General features: G+C 41.9%; 1 protein-coding gene across 1 annotated transcript in view; it reads left to right on the top strand.

The window, feature by feature from the left end:
* The first annotated feature begins 933 nt into the window (after positions 1-933).
* Positions 934-21,247, top strand: part of Nlg3 (Neuroligin 3) — a 223,406-nt gene continuing 203,092 nt past the window's right edge. Inside the window, exon 1 of the mRNA XM_069120995.1 lies at positions 934-2,946. Within this exon, the coding sequence (XP_068977096.1) occupies positions 2,559-2,946 (388 nt within the window). The 5' untranslated portion in view covers positions 934-2,558. The remainder of the gene's footprint in view (positions 2,947-21,247) is intronic.

Raw genomic sequence — 21,247 nt, 5'->3', positions numbered from 1 at the left:
TTTTGGGAATATATGTGCGTGGATCTATTATTAGGCATAGACAGAGAGATTGAAAGCACTAAAGCGGCCTGTTGTCGATACACGTTCGACGTTACCTCGTTAACGGGAGATAGCCATTGTTCCGTTGCATTAAACGTCTACCTAACTGCATGGCAATCGATCTTTCTTTCGTTTCGAACTGCACGATATTCGACAATTTGACACGAAAGTGAGAAAACCGAAGGACACGACTAGCCTACCGTGAACATAAAAAGAAAGCGTAAAGAAAATTGTAGCAGTAAAATATGAGGCAAGGAATTGCTTTCATCAGGGAAGGAATAGAGTGGTGAATTGGGCTCATAGGGCACTACACAATCCTGTTTGCAATATGATCAACGATAGCACACAGATTATACCAGTAACGTACAAGCTTTTAGATGGATTCAGTTATTCTGGTTCGGCTTATCAAAAGCATACTTCAACGTGAAAATGATTGTAACGTCTGTTTGTTTAATCTTGCTTGATGGCGTAGGCAAAACCGACGCTATAACCTCCATTGTTATGTATTTTTATCAAATCCATTACCATTTTTTCGATGATATTAATGCAAAAATAAGCTTACTTACGTTAGTGTTGTGTTATTTCGTTTCTGCAACCACTTCATCGCGATATTGGAACAGAAACTATCTAGGTAATCGTAATTGTGTCACGTTTTGTACACACGGCGATTTGATCATAACTTGAGCGGTCGCGATAGGTTAAGTCGGTTTGTTGTGAAAGTACCAAAATTCATACTCGCGAAATTGAGACACGAACCAAATTTCTCAAGTCGATATCAATGTCATCTGCTATATCGACGTGTCCGCGGACTTCCGCCCATGTCGCGAGCGGTGTGGGCAGCGTATGCGCGGGGCATGCGCAGCTCCGTGCGAGCAACATCGCCTGACGCCAGTCTGTCCGAGGATCAAGTAACGGAAAGATCGGCTCCTCTGGTCCAGCGGAGTTCGCGTCCGCGTCTCGCGTCCTTTTCCTTCTAATGCATGATCCTCGCGATCTATCTGTGGATTGGATCGCATTACGCGGCCACCACGTGACGAAGGAATCACCACATGACTCCAGGAAGTGTGAAGTGCGTGAAGAGAGTGTTCTCGGTCCAGTGTTGTCGCGTGTGTCATTCCGAGGCAAATTCCGGCCGAATCGAAGGGACTGCGTGCATTCGTACGATTTACATTATCTATCGTTGCTCGTTAAAAACAAGGGACGAGATCTGTTACCACTAAATACTTGCGAACTGCCTCTGAACTGGTCCAGTACGGCGTAAGAGGGACGTAAACCAGGTGATCGCAGGGGTGAACAGTGCATGTAGACGCAAGTTGTCTGACCGAGGCAGTCTGTTGGTTAGGACACAATGGAACGACACGTCGTTTGACAGTGATTCGGTGTGAAATTTTCGTCAACCGTTAGTGATCGATCGAAGTTCGTGTCTTTGGATGGTGGTTCACTGAAGTTGCTCGGATTATGAAATGTCCATATTAGATAGTGATTTTCTAGAACAATAACGTTTTATTCTATACCAAGTTATTGCCAAATGCTTTTTGCACAATTCCGTGAAAGACAGATATATACGAGAAACAGAGAGGGGATGTCCGCGTAAAAGCGGAAGAAGAAAATTTGAGAAGCTGCAGTCCGTCCAAAGGAAAGGAAAGAGAAAGGGAATAGAGAAGAGCAGTAAAACGGTGGACGTAATTCGACGGCATCCGGTGCCTTGCTTCCTCTATTCGCTCTGGCGAGCTAGGTCATAAGAATGAAGCGAACCGGTAAACATCGGAGCCGTGGCTTTCTCTTGGGCATCATTAGGGCGAGCGCTTTTTATTTGTACCGCCATATCAAGCATGCTATCAAGAACGAGATCGTCTTTTTGTAACTCTCACGATATTTTTAAAATGATCTGGGCCATTGCTCTGAAACGACGAACTACCCTTCTCGAAGTTTAATCCAGTTGTGTTGTCGTGTCGACGCAATTAGGACACCATTTTCGAGATACCATCGAAAAATCGTGTCAGGCATAACAGACGAAAAAAAAGTGTGCTGTGCGAACTCGCCGTATTTACCTTTCATAACGCTGACTCGGGGATGTCTTTGGTCGTGTGTTGACTGCTCATGAAAGGTCGTCAGCAGGTTTTCCCAGAAGGATAGACAAACAACGTTGAACGTGAAAAGAGACTCGGTTTGAATTGACAAACTCGTTCATCTTTCAGCGATAATAACATCTAACGGATCTCTGAAAGCCTAAGAATGAGATGAATGTACTTCGAGGAGCAATTAAACGTCGTAAAGAATAAACGAACCCTTTGGGTTGTACGTTTTGAACATTGTGGAATTCGTTTCGACGCCGATCGCCTACTGATGCATCCTGGACGCGCACCTGGTCCTCGTGGCGACGAGGTGGGCACGATCGCGCGCGTTCCAGCCTCCGGGGGCGGGTAGAAGTTCTAGGGGGAAATGAAATCGTTGGTCGAGCTCGAGTGATCGCGAAAGGGAGCAGGCGTGGAGACGGGGTTTCAAGGGCGCGAACGAAGATGACGTCGTCGATCCTGGCGCTGCTCGGCCTAATCCTGGCGACCGCCAGCGCCGAGCTCAGCTCGAGGATCGTCAGGACAAAGTATGGGGAACTATCGGGCGTTATCGTGACCCTCGATCGGCACCTCGAGGGCGTCGAGGTGTACCGTGGCGTTCCGTACGCGTCGCCGCCGATCGGCTCGTTGCGTTTTATGCCCCCTGTCAGCAGTGCGCTTTGGCACGGCGTTAAGGTGGCCGATAAATTCGGGCCTGTTTGCCCGCAAAGGCTGCCCGAGCTTACCGACAAAATGCCGAAAGGTAGAGTCGAGTACTTGAGGAGGCTGCTGCCCTACCTAAAGAACCAGAGCGAGGATTGTCTGTACCTAAACATTTACGCACCGGTTCAAGGTAAGATACACAATTCTTTCAAATCACTTTGAATATCGGTACGAGATCTGTTATTAATACTTCCGTGGCCGTTCGTGTACTTTATATTTATAATTTGCTTATAATTTAGGAAAAGTTAATTGAATTTGTTTGTTCTTACATTTATTTCCTGCGGTACTATTTTACATTAAGTCGCATAATACGAAAGAATTTATTTTGAGCATACCTTAGCTCGTATATTAGTTAAGACAGTTGTAGCATAGATTAATTTCCTTACACTTTCTTTGAGATATTGAAGATACGTTATTTAGTATATTATCTATATGTGATTCAATTTTTGGAGAGTCTATCATTATCGAAGTAGATATATTCATCTTCAAAGTTGGGATTTTTAACACGTAATTCCTATAGTAAGCCGCTGCGAAAATGACTTTTTGATTAATTACAGAAAAAATTATAAACTTGTTAAAAAACTAGCATGCTGCGTAAAACGTAACCCTCTTTTAGCCGTTTTCAAATAAAAGTAACGTGAAGTATGTAATTTCGGCGTCCGAGTCTTCAGCGTTACAGTCTATGTAAATATTATAATATGAAGTTACCGTTGTGTCCATTTCTGAATTGTTCATTATAAAGTATATTATAAAATATATACAACCGACAAATTTTTTCCTAAGAGAATATGACTTTTGAGTCTCGGCATGCTCTACTTTCAAGGTATATTGTCGCGCTACAAATATCTTAAGCACAGTCAAATATATAGCGCGATGAAAGAGTTAGCTTGTATCAAAGATATTTCTTCGAAGAAAATATTTTGCTTGGTTTATCATCCTTCGGACTTTTTACTATCCAAAATTTCGCGATTTTCTCGTCAATCTAATCGAGACATCTTTTATTGGTTCACGATGGATCAAAGTATCCTTCCTTCGAGTATCCATGTCCGCTTCCGGTTAGAGTTTACAGATTTCTTTGTGCCGCGCAGATGTATGCTTTTACCACTTCATCGAAACACCCACGAAACTCCGAATAAAATGAATGGAAATAGAATGAATGTATGGTTCATATATTTACCTTCCGCAGAAATTCATTTGAGAACAGTTCCCTGGCTCCTTTTTTACGAGTGATTTCGGACGGTCGCTGGAGCATCCAACGGTATAATTTATTACCAGAATAATTCGCTTTGAACATTTTGTTCGGAATATTTGAAATTCTGGCTGTGTCTGTAGATCGTTATTATGGAAAAATCGGGCACTAGTCTAGGCATGTTCAGATTTGCGCATCCCTTTTCTCCCATTTTTCGCGTTTTCATTTCTAACGGCACGGCTCTTTGTGCTCGACGACTGCGACGGGACCTTTTCGAACGGCAGAAATATGCGCCGATTCTTCAACGGCCTTTCATCGATGCCCTGTCGTTGTCAAAGGATTTTCATGCGTCTAGGTGAGTGACATGGATTAATTTCGATACAGAAAAGACAGGAGAGGATAAAAAGAGAAACACGAAAAGCGGGAAAAATTTCTTTGCCTTCGCGAGGATATTAGTGTTCGATTAGGAAATGAATATGCGTTTGTTTGATGCACGTGAACGAATATCATTGCGATGTACTATTATATCAGAGATAATCGATCAGTCACTCCTACCTTTAACTTTTTCATTTGGTTCTACGATGTTTATTCGGGGAAAAATGTAACCGGAAATAAATCTCGAAGTGACAGAGACAAAGAATAAATTAATACTGGAATAGAGTTGAGTCTCCGACATTTCTGATAAACTTTTTAAGCTTCTAGGATTTTGAACTTTTACTAGTTAATCGATAAATGAAACGGTAAAAATAACAGGTTACGCGTCAATCAAATGTCTAAAACTTTATTTATAACCTCTGGAATATTGAAATGTCGTGCCAACTTTTCGATTATTCGCATTTAAAAGTATTTCATTAAAATAACGCAACGATATGTTATTAGAAAAGGATCAGTCGAATAATGCGCGAGCAAATCTTCTGTTTCTAATTCAGCTCCCGTGGTGTTCATGGGGAAAAAGTTGTCAACGAGAGCTGGCCGCGTACGTTCCAGGGGTTCTGCTTCAACTCGGTTGAATATAATAGTAGTATTTCAGAATAATAACCCTGCAGCGAGCCATTGTCCGGCCAGTGCAAACAAAGAATCCATGAAAACGACCATTAATTTGCCGATTTGAATGGGAAGTGTTATTTTACAGCCGGGTGTTCGCTTCTCATAAATCGTTTTGCAACCGTGGAATTCACCTGATCACCCTACCTCCCTCCCCCCTCCATCATTGCAATTCATCCCCTTATCTTGCTCGTGCTCGAAACCCTCATGCCACTGATTTTTTGTATTTCACCAATAACTCGATTGTTGATACACAGAATTGTTACAGAATTATTACGCGTACAGTATCAGTTTTCATCTCAATACGTAACTAACACAATTTTCTATAGCTTCAAAATTCAATAACGCAAGTATCTTTTCAATTTTCGGCACAGCTCGTGTCCTCTGTCAATTTCAGTTTATTTCATAGCTTTTATACGAAGTTCTTAATTAAAAGGAACCTAGAACAAACTACGTATATCGACTATTATAAAATCCAGTAGGTACGGTCAGTTTTATTCCCAGCATCCATCTATTCTTCGCCTCGGTACCTTCTGTAAATCGCTAGCTAAGCGTCTCCGAACTCGTTGAAAAACAAATGTAGGAGTGCATTTGCATCTCCGTTGAAATGGTGGACCGACAATCTCGCCGGTTAGTCGATTCACGAGGGCGCGCGCGCGCCAATGCGCAAACGCTGGCCCGTCGAGGTTGCGCCATGCCGAAACTATTCTGTTCAATTCCGCTCCTACCCGCTTATTTTTACCGTTCACGATACTTACACGTAATCCTCGGTACGATACGTGTTTGCAGATCGCTTCAACTGGCCGAAAACGCGCTGGTCAGGTGTGTATCTATGTATATATACACACGTGGAAGCCAACACGTTCCGGGCATTTGTTTCGTAGGATTCGCCAGGCGGTTTCTATCTTCCACGGCGTTTCTCCCAGCTTCGCTTATCGCTTACCGGCTACTGGAGTGAAAAACGACGCGAACCTTTCACAGCGAAGTGCCTTTGCCATCCTGACGTTGGATCCCTTACCAGGGAAACAGCGCCGTTTACTTTTCACTATGAACAACACTGGCCACCGGAAATTTCAGGGATCCGTTGGCTCTTTTTCTTTGATTCCGAGAAGCCTCAGAGATTCGGTAATCGATATAGTCGGCGAGGCAGAATGCAATTTTCCAACGAGAGATACGTAATTGCGTGTGAAATTGTTGGAAGAGCTTTTGACTAGGGCGTCTGAGTATACACGGTCCTATACTACTTAAAAATGTACGGCCACATTTATACGTTATCAGAGCTATAATTTTTATTTGTATAATTTCGTTCACTAGTTCAGAGTTTGTGTACTACGCTTCGTTATCTCCTATAATACGTTTTATAAAATTTAATGCAATTTCTAAGTATTATTCAATAGAAATACTTAAAGTTTTCCTTCGGTATGGCTCAATCTTGCGACAACAGATAATCGCGACAAGGTTAATTCAGTTGTTAATTAAAATCTCTTCTTGTGACGAAAGGCTGCTCGATCAATTTTTAATCTTATGTAAATTGGTTCTGTTATGAAAACAGAAAGGGATATAGGGTTGACTAACCTAATGTCCGTCATGTTCACGGCAGAGGGAGGGGAAAGGCAACAGGATGTTGCGCGATAGTCCAGATAGTACGATTAATATACAAGCAGAATTAATTAGCATGGCACGCGAGATACGAGACAAGGGAGAAAGAGAGAGGGCACGTAAAGCGGAGGGAACGATGGAGAATCGTTGAGTTTTTCTTTGGAAGGCGGCTTTAATGCAAGCCCCTTTAATCCGCCTCGACGTTGCGGCGCGCAACACATCCAAAGGGGAAGGTTGCGCTCGCGTATTCACGTAATTTCTTGATCGAGGAAGAGAAATTGTATTTAAATGGACCATGCAAATCTGTGGCAAGTCCGTGGCGTTGCCGCATTACGTACACCGTAGAATCTTGTTATGCTAATTCACAGCAACGTTTCGCGTTTCCTTCTGGCGCTCGCCCGGGAAACGATTGCTCGATTCTTGCTAAGGATTCTACAGCTGTTCAATCGATTCTTTGGTTATGTATAGTAAAGAATTGTATAAATCCTTCGAAATACAGAATACTTTGGTGTATTGGAATTTAAATATAAGAAAGATTCTTTAAGTTAGTAAGGAAGATTTAATTGAATACTGTGTAATTGATTATATAATCTTTGGCATCGTCAAGTAGACTGGTCGATCATAATTCATACGATATCCTTTGGTTAGAAAGAACTGCGAGTCTCGGTAATCGAATGATAAAATTGGTCGGTATGCGGATTTTATAGATGCAATCATCGACGTGCATGACGGCTGATGAGTGTAAAGATGAAGGCGTGGTCAACCTCGTAAACGGTCTTACACGCCACAACTAATTATGAAATTTAATTAAAGCGCTAACTCTTGTACGCGTGCGGCTTTTGAAGGTACAGAACCAACGCTACTATTTAGCAGAGCACTAATTCAGCCTTCATTTATCTGCCAGTGTAGGAAATTAGAGGAACAAAGAGAGAAACGACACTAACAGAGGCAGACGACGTCTTACCACTTTGCGCTCTAACCGCGTAGCGTCGTTGAGCTTTGCATTTTTTGGCACGTTACACGCCGGTTGCACGCCACGCGTTGTGCTGACCTAAGAAAAATAGGTCCACTTCAGCCTGCATCGCGTAAATGCTTGGCAGGCTGGAAAGGTTAGAATCTAGGGAGCACGTGGTTGCCTTTATGAAAAAATATTTCTAGAATGTAATTTCAACGTAAACTGCATTATCCAAAAAGCAGTAATTGAGGTCTTACTCTTTGATTCCTTAGGAATTGTAAGCACGAAGCTTGTCTTTCTATATATTTTGATATGCCGTATGTAGTATATTGTGGTATTTATGGTAGGCAATGGAACGATTTATGGTATCTGTTTTACGACTAAAAAGCTTTGCGAAAATATTATCTGTCATATCCTTTTCTTCTTGCTCATCCTGAAGATGTGATAGCACGTTTCCGGTGTTCGTCTCGCGGTCAGAAATAGAGAGGAAACGTAACGGTATTTTAGGGATCACGATCGGATGGAATTCAGGGAATAACATCGAAGCAAGAGAGGCAAAGAAAACATGTGCCTCCGCGAGTCGAAGTTGTGGTAGGACTTTTCAATTTCGACGGGGAGAACTCGTTCCAAAGGAATAACGTTGCTCCTTTTGACGTTGCTGGGCAAAGTGTTGGGGCTAGGCGGGAATCCTGTTGCGCGTCGCTATATATCGGATCATCCGGATAATAGATTTGCCGAGGGTAAACTCCGCGGAATTTTTGTCTCCTGTTTTCGCCGATGTGGCTGGAAAATTTAAAGAAAGCAGCCAACCGTAGTGCTTCTTATCAGGGTGCCGGAATTTCGGCAATGAAAATTAATATTTCAGTTGAAGTTTGTACGTTACTACGATTGAAAAGGGAGAAATATTGTACAAGTTGAGGCTAACATTTTAAAAAGATCAGGATGAGTTATGAGTATTTTCATCGTGAATGAATTTATCTTACAAAACTTGCTCGATAACGTCTAAATAAATAAAACAGAGATTAATGCGACGAAGCGATACAATATTAAAATGCCGAGCGCTGTAAATAGAATTGGATCGATGCTGGTCAGACACAGTTAACGAATGTGCATGGTACGCGGAGAAAACTTCACTTGCAAAATATGAAACGTCCTAAAGTTTCGTTATATTCGCGGAATAATTTCTCATATTTCCCCTGTCGAGTACAAATACGAAAGAAAAATAGTAGGAAAATGTAGAAGATAAACTTTTCTTATGTTAGCAGATTTTAACGTGAGATTAACATTTATTTTTGCATTTTAATCATGAATATCAAACGCTTTTAACTCGGTTTCAAATGACAACCACAAGAGAACTCTTGATGGATGATCGATGACCAGTCTTCTAGATTATGAAATACTGGAGAACATTCACCGTTCATCGCAGTATCATAAATTTCATTCGACCTGTGCAGCATTTTTTGGAAGCTCACGTGCTTCCTCGTACGCAGATCAAAAGGATACCGGAAAAGCATCAAACCCGATAACGATGTCCGCAATTCGAACAATACAGTGGCAACCGTAAATCGATCGCGTCGAAGGAATAGCCGCGCGAATACGTGACCTCTGAAACAATTGAAAAACATGCATTAAACATGCCAGCATGATGATTTATGGATGCCAATGCAGCGAACGTTTCGCCCTCCACCCACATTTCGTTTCTTGTCAGCGTTATATCTCACCTGAACGTGAAATAGCGAAAGATTCCCGTTTATACGTTCCTTGGAAGCATCATACTTTATTTAATCCACCAAGCCTGGCGATCAATATCCTATTACACCGTCAATAATTTCGCCAATTATCAAAAAAAGAATTAAAACGTTCGGTGATAGAATTGCTTATTTGTAATTTTTCGTTCTGATATCAAAAGCAGTTCTCGTTTGTATTGTGTAACGAAACTTGAGATTGCAAGAGACGCTGTTAAAGAGGTTGGGTCGCGTTTACTGCAAAAGCCGGAATAGTTATCGAACAAGTTGCAACATTTCCCGACAATGGGCGGAAAATTCAGGAAGTTATTATCGTCTGCAGCCGAGAGTCTTCCTAGGTACGTTGCCTAATTCCTCGACCACCCATTATGATATTAACCGGTGACGTTTCGCGATAAACTCTCGCCTTGATTTCTTGTATTACTGGCATTGTGATTTAGGAATATATTTTGCTAAGCCGAGCTATAGGAATGCAAAACTACGGTGAAAAACATGATGGATAAGAAAAGGCATTATGTCGGTGCAATAAATGATTTTTTGAAAACAACGAAGTATACAAGAAAATGTCAATTATAGAGTTACAGGCATGTGAATCTAAGGAATAATTGAAAGGCATTGTAAATCGTGTGAATTCCAGTCGAGATGCTTCTCTTACCGAGCAAGACTCTCCATGGGCCAATCATCCAACGAGGCTTGATGGAGCTGTCAGCTGCAGAATTGGAGGTGAATAGTCTGTAATGGATTTCACTAGGAGAACCGGTCGTAGCTGAAAGCGTGAAAAGAGTATCGGACAGATAAATATTTAAATTGGTCGAACACCTAACTGCGCGAACCGGCAAATGGCAGGAACAGCTAGCCTACTTTTCAAATGCGCACGATTCGTTTATTTAAGGAAATTGTTTAAAGGGCATGCGATGCAAAACCGAAAATCGATAGTTTCCAGAGTGCTTTTTCTATTATAATTTATTAAGGTGCAGAAATAATCTGATTATATGTATAAGATGCAGGCGAGAAGCATTCTCTTTCCAAAAGAATTCGATCGACCATTAATCACAATCAACGCAAAAAACCCGAGGAATAATGCGCCCGAAGGTTTCAAGCTCGTAAATCCGCGAGAGAAAAGAGTGGACGTGTCGCTGCTAGACAAACTTCTTTAGCTAGCGATATTCGGTTTGACACGGAATTATCGACAGATTAAGGTATTCCGAGACGTCGACGTTGTTGTCTTTCCACCACCAAAGTGCTTTAGAAGTCAGCTTACACGTCAAACCTCTGAACTTATCTTTCTAAAGAATATACGGTTTCGTGGCACGAACTATTAAGCTCGATTAGCTTTTCCTCTCGCGTTCTACATTTTTTATATATTTCAGAGAGAATCGTGTTTTACGAGGTATTGGTCTTGCTGAACTTGCGAATCCTCGGCAAAATTTTATGGATCTAATTAACCGATTACTTTTCCCTTCGTTTTTATACTTTCTGGGTTACTATAATAAATCAGTGATATTAATATGCCTTAGAAAACTTGTTCGCGATAAATGAAACGTGTATACACGTATTAAAAGAGCCAAACTATGAGAGTATACTTATCGCGTCGACAACATGAAACGGTGCGCATACTAAAGGGATTACGCGACCTACAAGAGTCTGATATTGCAGAAGGACCGGCTTACGTGAAAGTGGCGGCTTGATCATGACGAAGAAGTTGTTGTCGTTTCTGGGGCACGTTACACGAGCTAACTGGAAAATAATAAGCGCAACTTGAGCGTCGCCAGAAATTGATCGTAAGCAGCGTGGAGGTGCACGATGATTTATCACTACCGAAAGATTAACGGGTTGACGCAAGGATTGCTCACGTTACTCCACTCGAAAACTGATTTATCGATGGTTTGAGGGTGAATCGCGTATTTCTATGCGTTTGCTGCGTAGCTAAAATTGGTACGAGTGTTCGATCAAAATTTTCATTTGAGATACGTTTCTTTCTCTTTGTTCGTAATTCTCGTAAGGAAGAGAATGAAATGTGTTATCTGTTCAACTATATGTGTCACCACCGTTTCTGTTTGCTTTCTTCAACCACATTTACTATATTCTACATAGAGGTTACCTCAAATAAACGACGCTCCAAAAGTCTTCTTCCTGAGAATTAATATCAGATCGAAATTTATAGCTGGCTGGCATTCTTGGCCCAAGAACTATACATTCTAAAGTTCTTGCGGAATCGTTCAGTTTCCCGTCCTCCGTTACTAATAGCAGTTAATTTCCGCGACTTAACCGCCACTAATCCAGCTTGCGAAGTTTTGGTGCTTCTTCGAGAAAGGAGCAAAATATCTATTCGTGATTTTCCACACGTAACAATAGTTAAATATATTCTTGAACAATATAATTGATTCAGCAAGCCACAGCAATTATTCAAGTTGAAGAACTTAAATGTCAAGCTTACCGTATCTGTTATAATATAACCGATCGTATAATAACCTTGAAAGTTCAGGCTTTGTCGAGCTGTCACATGTAACAACATTTTTAAATAGGATAAAGGCTAAACACGCGACCAACGATGCCAGCTTATTGATTTTATAACAGTCGATGAATGGTTATTGCTTGCGTGTAAGAGACGCGATACGTCGTCACGAGTCGTTCCGTTATCGAAATAGAAATCTTCAAATAATTGCATTCTAAATATCTCAAATTATATAAATTTGAGAAAGAAAAAGTCTAAAAAATATAACCACGATATAGAACGACCTTCTGTCCTTGCATTATGTTGTGGTTGACTGATGGAGGAACGAGTGGATGAATTTGTAATAGAAAAATATATTGAAATAAGCACAAGTACAGGTGTACTGTATGCTGATCTAGATCCTCACTCTTTCAGTGTTACAATACAATAGGAAGAACGATAAGGAGCACGTTCATGTATTTATAGCAAAGGACATTACCAAATAGTTAACCTTGGTGTGTAGCTCTAGCTGAAAGCTACAAGAAACAGCAATACAAATGTACTTATAGATCTTTTGTTTCTAGACCTTGTAATCCAAAACAAAAATTATATTCAAGGACACAATAATATGGACCTCTTCTTATTTTGGATTCTTTTCACTAAATTCTATTCTTTTCGTAACAGCGGTCTCCAGGTCACGGATATACAAAAGAAAAGGTGTCGAGTTTTTCTCGAAGTAATTACTCCAACACATTTTAGTACATACAGATATACACAGATTAAGCTACTTTGCTTTTTCAAAGCGTGTACCATTTTCCTTCGTTGACTTTAATCTCTTCGTCGTTCTTCGTTAACGAAGCGTCCTTTACAACGTATCGCAGCACGTAACAGCGCGCGCGTCGCCTTCGACGAGTTTTATGATTACACGAAGCTCATCGCGATATCTGCACGCCTCGGGCGCGCAATCTCCTTGCTAGGAGCTCTTCTTCAGAGCAACCACTCGACGATTTATTACGTCGTTCCGGCCGTTCTCTTCCTTTCCCAGCCGGTTATGCGTACCCGAAAAGGAATTCTTATCCCACTGGAAAGTTAGATTCTGGTGAATCGTTGACGCGCGCGTTTCTCTGGTCAAATTTGTTTCTATCACTTGTTTTTCAGCCAAGGGTAATAAAATGTTTGACCCGCGACATAGTTTACTTCAAGCGTTAAAGGAACACTGCGCTCCACAGAATTTTTCTACCGTTCTTTATATTATACTTTCTCTTTTTATCTTTGAAACTTAGGGTTGCATTACTTTTGTGTCACTCTGTATGAAAAGCACTGGGGAAGGAAGAGACAAAGACCTGGAGTGCCGCTCGAGTTTGGTCACATTTTTAATCCGACCAAACTTTTTGAATTACGGCTAGGTCGCGTGGAAAGGGATGGAAGAAGGAGGGCATAAGGCGTCGACCAGGGTAGCGTAGCGCGCGAACGGAGAAAATTTGCAGGAAAAAAGATTATATTCCTGACCGTAATGGTTCCTACTCGCTTCGAGTCTTAGGAGTTCTCTCGAGCCGGGAACAGTCATTAAAAAAGACTTTCCAGCGAACCAGGTAGACCGGCGAATGGTCGAATGAAATCGCCGCGGGACAAGCCGGAAATGGTGGACGCTGTGAAAAAAAGTCGCGAAGGAATTCTTTGCACGAGCCTTCTTTCTCTTTCCGCCGCCTCGGCTGCTTCCCGTTCCTGTCTTTGTCCATTCTCGCCGTTTTCTATCCAGTTTTCCTCTCTGTTTCGGCCTTGATCCCCAGCGAACGCCGCAGCTGTTGGTTTATACGCAGGCTTACCGCGACCACGACAAAAATAATTGCGGCGGCGTTAAATCGCGCACCGAAACGTTTCCTCCGGGAAAGTCTTGATCTCGACTGTTGCGATTAACGCGTTTCCCGACCGCGTCGCGTTTTCTACTCCGGCACGTTCGTCGGTTTTACGAGTCTTGTGGCTGTAGAGTACTGGTTGCGTGAACCAAACACTACGAACGATACCAGGATTGTCCCCTCGTTCGGTGTGGGTCGTAAATAACGTACAGTCGTGTGGAAATATTTTCTGATGTTCAAAATTTGAGAATCTTTCTACGATATTTAATCAATATCCCGAGCGTGAGCAAAGACCGATAGTCATCTCAATTTTTTACCGCAATACGCATTGGCTTTGACATTGTCCACGGCGGTCGTCACAACTCGCTACGTTACTTTACGGAAGTGAATAAATTGCAAGCGATTTAAATTCTATATTACTATTAAGATTATCTTAAAATCGAGAATGATTTTGTGCCACTAATTGTATAATAATGGATCGAAAACTGCACAAAATTCCGATGGAACAAGCGATCGAAGGACGAGAGAGGTTCGAATCGTTAACAAAGGGTTTAACGACGCAATAATTGGCGGTACGCGTGAGGGCATAGCGATGCTCTAAGCTGTAAGGGCTGCGGCGTGATTCAACAATAGCTTGGTTACTGCCGGCGACGATGCTCTTTCTCGTTAATCTCGTAAAACGTGCCGTGGCTTAAAAGGAAGACAATAAAATCCGCCTGCCGTACTCGTTACTCTCTCCTCTAATGAAATAACAATGACTATTATCGTCTCTTATTACTGCACCACCGTTCGTCGCCTTAGAAGGACGCTCGGTGAAGATCGATACTTCCTGTGATCGGCATGATTCACTCTATTCTTGAATCGAACTCACGCGAAAATTCATTACGATTCTTGCAACGGAAATGCCTATTTTTCTTCAGATTACATAATTTGCTGGTAAATATCGCTGTTAGCGATAAATTCTAAATTCCGTTAGGTGTCGCCCAAAGCAAGTTGAAATAAACAAAAAAACTGCCGGCTGGTCAGCCACGAATTAGCTTAAACGACCACCGATTAATCTTGCATGGGCCCGTTGGGAGATGGGGAAACAAGGCGACAAGGCCGTAGTTCGTTCGGCTGCTAGCCGTAGCTACTTAATGCTCGATCTCTCGGGACTAGTGTAACCCGTTGCACCGCATTCGGACTCGTCCTTTACCCACGGACTCACCGAAGGGACGTGACCACCGTCCCGAGATGCGGAATTCTTGGGAAAACTACTTTATTACCGCTTACCCTGTTTATCAGCTTGTAATTTCTCTTAATTGCTAACTGAAAGTCCACCGGAAGATGATTTCTCTTTGTTACGCTTCACTGACATTCGGTCAAAGAACAATAAAAAAGTCTTGTGGAAATTGTTCATCGAATTTTCGATTTGACCGAGGAAATTGCAGAGGTTTTCCTCTCGGGGGCAATCGTGAAATAGAAAAGAAATTGCGAGATTCTTTTTCCAATTTCTCTCTTTGTTTTTATCGCTATATAGATGAAAGAAGTACTAAGAGATAAAAGAAACTAACCATGTCTCTTTGCAACAGTTTTTCCTTCTATTTCTCAATGCGTCGTTATTTATTAACATAACATCAGGGATCCATCTACACGCTGAGCTCCAGTAATCAAGTTTACCAATTTTGTTACATTATTTAACCCAAATTGCCGAAGGAACTCTACAGGATTGCATCGTGTGTTTAATGTTCACCGAAGCGCGCAGCGATGATCGTAGCAAGCTGGACGTATCCCAACCACGCCACTATGAGTCTCGTAAGGAAACTTGGCAAAAAGCTATTTTGCTTGCAGCGCAACGCTAAGCTGAGAGTAGCTGTAACGTTAAGTAGCTGCTGGGGCTTTCGTAACTAGCCCATGGTGACGCCATCTCATTTTCAATTGTTTTTGGTTTACCTGGCCATTTCCCTTTGGCTATTTCTGACTCTACCCTTATTATTCAATCACAAAAGATTATTTTTCGTCGGCGTAAAGATCGTTACGTGTACGAGTAATCAAAAGTTACAAGATATCTTTCCAATGTTTCAACAAGGTCCTTAAACTTGGGAAAAGTTTAAAATGAAACCTACATCGCTTGAAACTCGAGGAAAAAGAGCCATTCGATATTCTGCATTCTTTCGTCGCAAGATGTTTTCGAAAATACGATTCGCTAAGTGTGCCAAGTACAGTCAGGTTTCATATCGGCGGAATTTTTATTCTGAATAGAAGCCACTGCCTCGTGAATGACAATAGGGGATATAATTCGTCGAGTATTTCGCATTTCATTCACGTTAAAAAATGCTTCCTCTTCTTTCCCGATTTTTCTTTGCTGCTGATCGCCTGAGGCGTCGATTCCACTTAATCCATCGATCGAGATTTCATCTCTGTACTTTGAAAGGCGATTAGAGAGTCTGAGCTTCCACTTTCGCGACGCCTCGGGCAGATCCGAAGGCTTGTCTTTGTTGTTGCTGCCGCTGTCTTAGCCATCGAGCAACATCGATTTAAATAATCGCTTTTTTTTTCTCATGACCTAGCCGCGAGCAAAATCTTTGCGCAGTCGAAAGTAAATTCATATTGCAATCAAGTTTTAAAACCAAGCTATCGATCATCTGAACTAATTAAACTTCTGAAAAACAAACAATTTTTCCAACCGTATTACATCGCTGTTCCATTATTCAGTACTCTAATTCCCGAAGAAGCTTTTACTTCACACATTTGTTAATATCATATCCATCTGTTACACTCAATCAATTATTCTCTTTCATTGTAGTCAATTAGTCTCATACATTATTTTACATTTATTTCAGAAATTCACAGTGAGTTGCGAAAGTTGTTCGAAAACTCTGTAGGTAATCGCACCCTGCAGCGTTCTTTGTTAGTTCATCCCCCAACATCAAAATTCGAGCTCCGAAATCGAGCATCGCACAATTTCCAAAGGGCAGAGCGGCCCATAAACTCCCTTCCATAACGGTGCAAATTCTACTTTAACCACCGGCGCTCTTTTTTCCTTTGGAATCTCGCTTTATCGAAATAACAATTATTCGGCGGGTTTGCGGAATTGAATAAATTTCTACAACGTATCTCTATGGATAGCACGCGCGATCCCCACGCACAATGAACAGCCGTTAATTTGCCGTAAATCGAATCCTCTATTCAGGCTGGAGTTCAGAGAAAAACAAACGCAGGAATTACAAAGTACCGGCATCGCGAATCGAGCGTGATACATTAGCGGGCAGCTGTTTTGTTTGCGGTACGTGGTCATTGTTCCGCGAATTAACGCTGTACTCGAGAGCCCTCCGCAGGGACAAGAGCCAGGCTAGTGCGTGAGCAAATGCGAAATTATTCGCGCAAAAGCGACTCGCGGCGCTGATTTTTCAATCAAGCCCGCCGGATAATTCTGGCGTGCATAAAGGATCGTTGGACGTTACGCGGACGTGCGCTCGCTCCAGGCCATTTCCACCATTGATATCCGTTAACTCCAACAACGCTCTTTATTCTTTCAATTATGCGCCCGTTCCATGTGAATTATACTAGACTACCAGTATGGTTTTCTTGGTTGTCTACCTCGAAAGCATGGCGAGAATCGCCAAATATGTAAATCGATACGAATGATATTTTCTTTAATTCTTCGTGAAAATGATATAAATTCGATGAAATAAAGCGTTGTATTTCTTGCTATTTTTTCTCTTGTTGGTGGAAATAAAAGTAAAAAATTCGTTTTGCGGAGGTTCTCGTTTCCATTTGGAAGATGAAGGATGTATGGAATAATTTAACCAAGAGGCAGAAATAATTCTTACCCGGTCCAGCTTCGTTTCGCTGTGGGGCCACAGTGTCTGTTTTACAGGCGTCCCGCGAACGTTTTAAACCCCGCTTGTGGATTTATCGCTGTCCCTTCTTGCCCTTTCATTCTTCTCGTCTCTGTGCCAGTAAGGAGAAGGATGGGCTCTGCCGTTGGCAAAAAGTTCCGACGTTAAGTGTGTCTGACGTTGCTCTCTTGTTTCCCCTTTATTGCGTATAATACTCTGCTTTCCTATATCACTCTGTTTCTGCTATTCTTCTCTGTCCACCACCTTCTGGTCGATATACCGCCTTCCTTCGAATTATCATGGAAACTCAAATGGAGATTAATATAGGAAATCGATCGATCGCTTTAACGATAATATTTTCAAAGTATAAATTGGAGTAGTTTGATGGTAACGAAGAAATTTCGAGCCACAGAGGTAGAGACAACGGTCGAAAATCTGACCGATTGTTGCGAGCATGTTTTCAGCTCGGGAAACGATTTAGTCGCAAAGTAATTAAGATTCAACTTCAACCAATTTCGCTGTTGCGCTGACGCGCCTTGCTCCCAGCAGATTGTTTGCCGGGGTAAATTACAACCTGCGGGTTGCATCCAAAAATTACCATTGATCCTACAATCATTTGGACATTTCTTCGATACTTTATCTCTTGTTTTTTTTTCTTTTTATTATTACCAGCCAATCTATATTCTGTCGTATTTTTCATAGCTTCGAGGAAAACCGTTATTGATACCAATTCCGCAGAAACTTTCCAATTAAGAGCTGCATCCAGCGCTGCGAACACTTTTCAAAAGAAGTCTCGTAAGAAAAAGGGAAAAAATTATCGCTCAGGAACAGAACGTACGTACAATTATTGTATGTACACAATGGCCCAGTTTCCCGTGTCTCGCGGCGCAGAATGCTTCCAATACGGGCTAGCCTCTAATAGCGCAACGGTGCAATACTTAGATGGGTCGAACTGGTCTGCACATTTCCGGCCGACGACTAAGCCAAAAGCGTTACAGCAGCCAACGTTGCAGCAAGAAACGAGGTCGGAATGGAAGCGGGGGAATAGAGCATGTACGGAGACGAATGGAGGGAGAGAGAAAGACCGGTGTATGCGACTCGTTACCTCGATTTTCAACGAGCTGCACAACCGTAGCTTGTCATACCGACAGAATCATTTGTTCGTTCGTTCGTTCCTGTGATCTAGCGGCACTCTACCTTACGCGATATCCGCGCAATAACGCGCTAATGTAAACTCCCGGAAGACGAAAAAAACGAAAAGGTACCCTATAGTTCACTAGGTCGATAGGGAGTTTATATATAACTGGAAAGCCAGCTATGCATGGATTCTGATGGAAGAATCTCTTCTTAAATAAGTTCCAAGTTTAAAACTTTCAAAACCAAGCTTAATAATTCGCTACCTAAATGTTTTATCGAAAATTGTAGTAGGAATGAAACGCAATCTAAAGCTAAGTAAAAGCTCCGAATAAAATGTTCAGCGTTTCAAGTAGTTAAATCCCTTCGACGATCGCCACCGTTTACGACATTCCCCTTGGATCAACCGCTGAGGAATCTTAATTGAGCGTTCACAGCTTGTTGGAAATTGGATCTTATCGTTCGTCTCGGGTACGTATTATCCGTGGTCCGCGCCTTGCCACGATGGGCACCACGAATAAGCATTTTAACGGGCAAAGTTTCAGCTATTCATCGGCAAGTGGCTTTTGTTCGTCACCCTGGCCGAATCGATAATCTATAAACGGTCAACCAACCGGTTCGCGCCCTCGACGTTGGCCGCTTTTCGCGACATCGGCTCGCCCGCTGTCGTTTGTTGTGGTGCAGACGAGATGATCGATTATCTTCGTGCATAACTGTTCCAGTTGGCATTCAAATGGTTAGATGTTAAAGTCCGTCCGTCTAACCTTGTGTCCTGGATCCAACGTGTTATAATATCTTCGCGACACGTCTTCGTGCTTTTCTCGTTTGTCTTTCTTTCTTTGCGGAATCTTATAATGTTTCTTAGACGAACTTAGACTGTTCTTCGAATACGATTTCTGCTGGTCTAGCTTGTAAAAGGGTGAAAATAACGATTTCACTGTTATTTGTCCTATACCGTGATATCGCATACTGCTGCAAATTTTAAGAATTTGACGAGAAAAACATTTGTATCAAGGTGTATGAACAAATAATGAACAGGTAATCACAAAGATACAGAGAACGCGTAAGTAGATATGGTCTGCCTATAACAAAGCGCTGGCGTACTCGTTGTAATAACTTCCAGAGCTTCGTTTAGCTTTGGATACGCATGAAATGTTGCGTCGTATATCGATTCTATAGTGCAATATATATCAAGTAGCGCATATACAACAGCGACGCAGACAAAATGAAAAGTTTAAGCTTATAACATACGAAGCTTCGTTGCGAACTTAGTTGAAGCTCTTCTATAAAATATCTGTTATTCCGAGCATCGCGTACTGTGAAAGTCTTATCACGTGCTGTAAATGCAGTCCTTAAACCGGCTTAAGAGCTCGTACAGACAGTCCGTTAATGTTTAATAATGGCCAGAGGTGTGACTATAATTCCAAGTAATAAAGTCGATACCACGGGCTGAAGAACGATAACGTCCGGCAATTAACTTTGCCTAACTCGATAACGTTTTCTCTAAGACAAAATTTGAACTCGTTCCCAGACTTTGAAATTGCATTTTATACTGTCCTTATTTTGTAATTGGTAATTTAGTAAACTCGATGACAAACATTTGTAATTTTTCCCAGTTCCATTAACCGTAAACAGGAAGCCACGGAAAGTGAGTAAATTGCTTTTTAATAGAGTTGGACAGCGCCTTAAGTAATTATAATCGAAATTGTATAAATTGGATTTTAAACCTCGCGTTCAATGTATGTCAAAGCACGTGCTCGTTTATTAATACAGATACGTTCGAAATTCGCTGGATCGATCAGGAATGGAAACTCGAGTGTTTAATGAGTACCGATTGTTTATAACGTTGTTTATCAGCCGGCCTTGTCGACCGTATTCCAGTTTTATTCATCCCATAAATTGTATCTACTAGTTCGCGTCCGTGCTATCTGACAAGCAATTAATGTAAACGCGTGGCGTGGCTTGCCCCGGCGTCGTTAACGAGCAGGCATTCGTTTGAAATAACGCGACGACGAGCGAGCTCGCCTGATGAAACGATTTTCCATAAAAAGCAGGCTTCATCCTTGAACGAAAGTATATAAAGAAACTTGACGAAAAATAAGCAATTCAAAGCGTATTGAACGTTTCAGTCATCGAAAGGGTCTTTTTGGTTATCCTAGCAATTTCGGCGATTCATAGTTAACGCAAATAAATAAAGGATGGAATAGCTGGCATGTATGCAAACTCGAAAATATTGGTCTACAAGAGCAACCAAAAAATGGACATGTCACTCAGGACTACGTCACTCGTAGCAATATTTAAATTAAACTCTCACTGTTAGCCGGCACAGAATGGCTTTCATAAAATAACATCGAAGGTGTGAAAAACAACGAACGTACAGCTGAAATCGGCTGCTTCATCCGCCGCTGTTTACTACACCAACGACCCATCTTTCGAAACGAACAAACAACCGTGCTCGTTGTACACGCCCGTGAATGTCGATCCTCCGGTTAATGTCCGGATCGATAGGGCGGAATCGAGGACTACGCTGGCCATCGTTAAATTTTGCACGCCAATAACGCGACCGCCCTAGAGACATGGTATTCCGATAAAAAGGCGATACATGACACTATATAACGGTACCGGACCTGGCGCACTTTATCGCCAGCGTGAGA

This window comes from Bombus flavifrons, chromosome 9 (genome assembly GCF_040668555.2).
Source record: "Bombus flavifrons isolate JBK064 chromosome 9, iyBomFlav1_principal, whole genome shotgun sequence".
NCBI classification, from domain to species: Eukaryota; Metazoa; Arthropoda; class Insecta; order Hymenoptera; family Apidae; genus Bombus; species Bombus flavifrons.
Note: the sequence above shows the minus strand (reverse complement) of the source record. Positions and strands in the feature narration are given on the sequence as shown.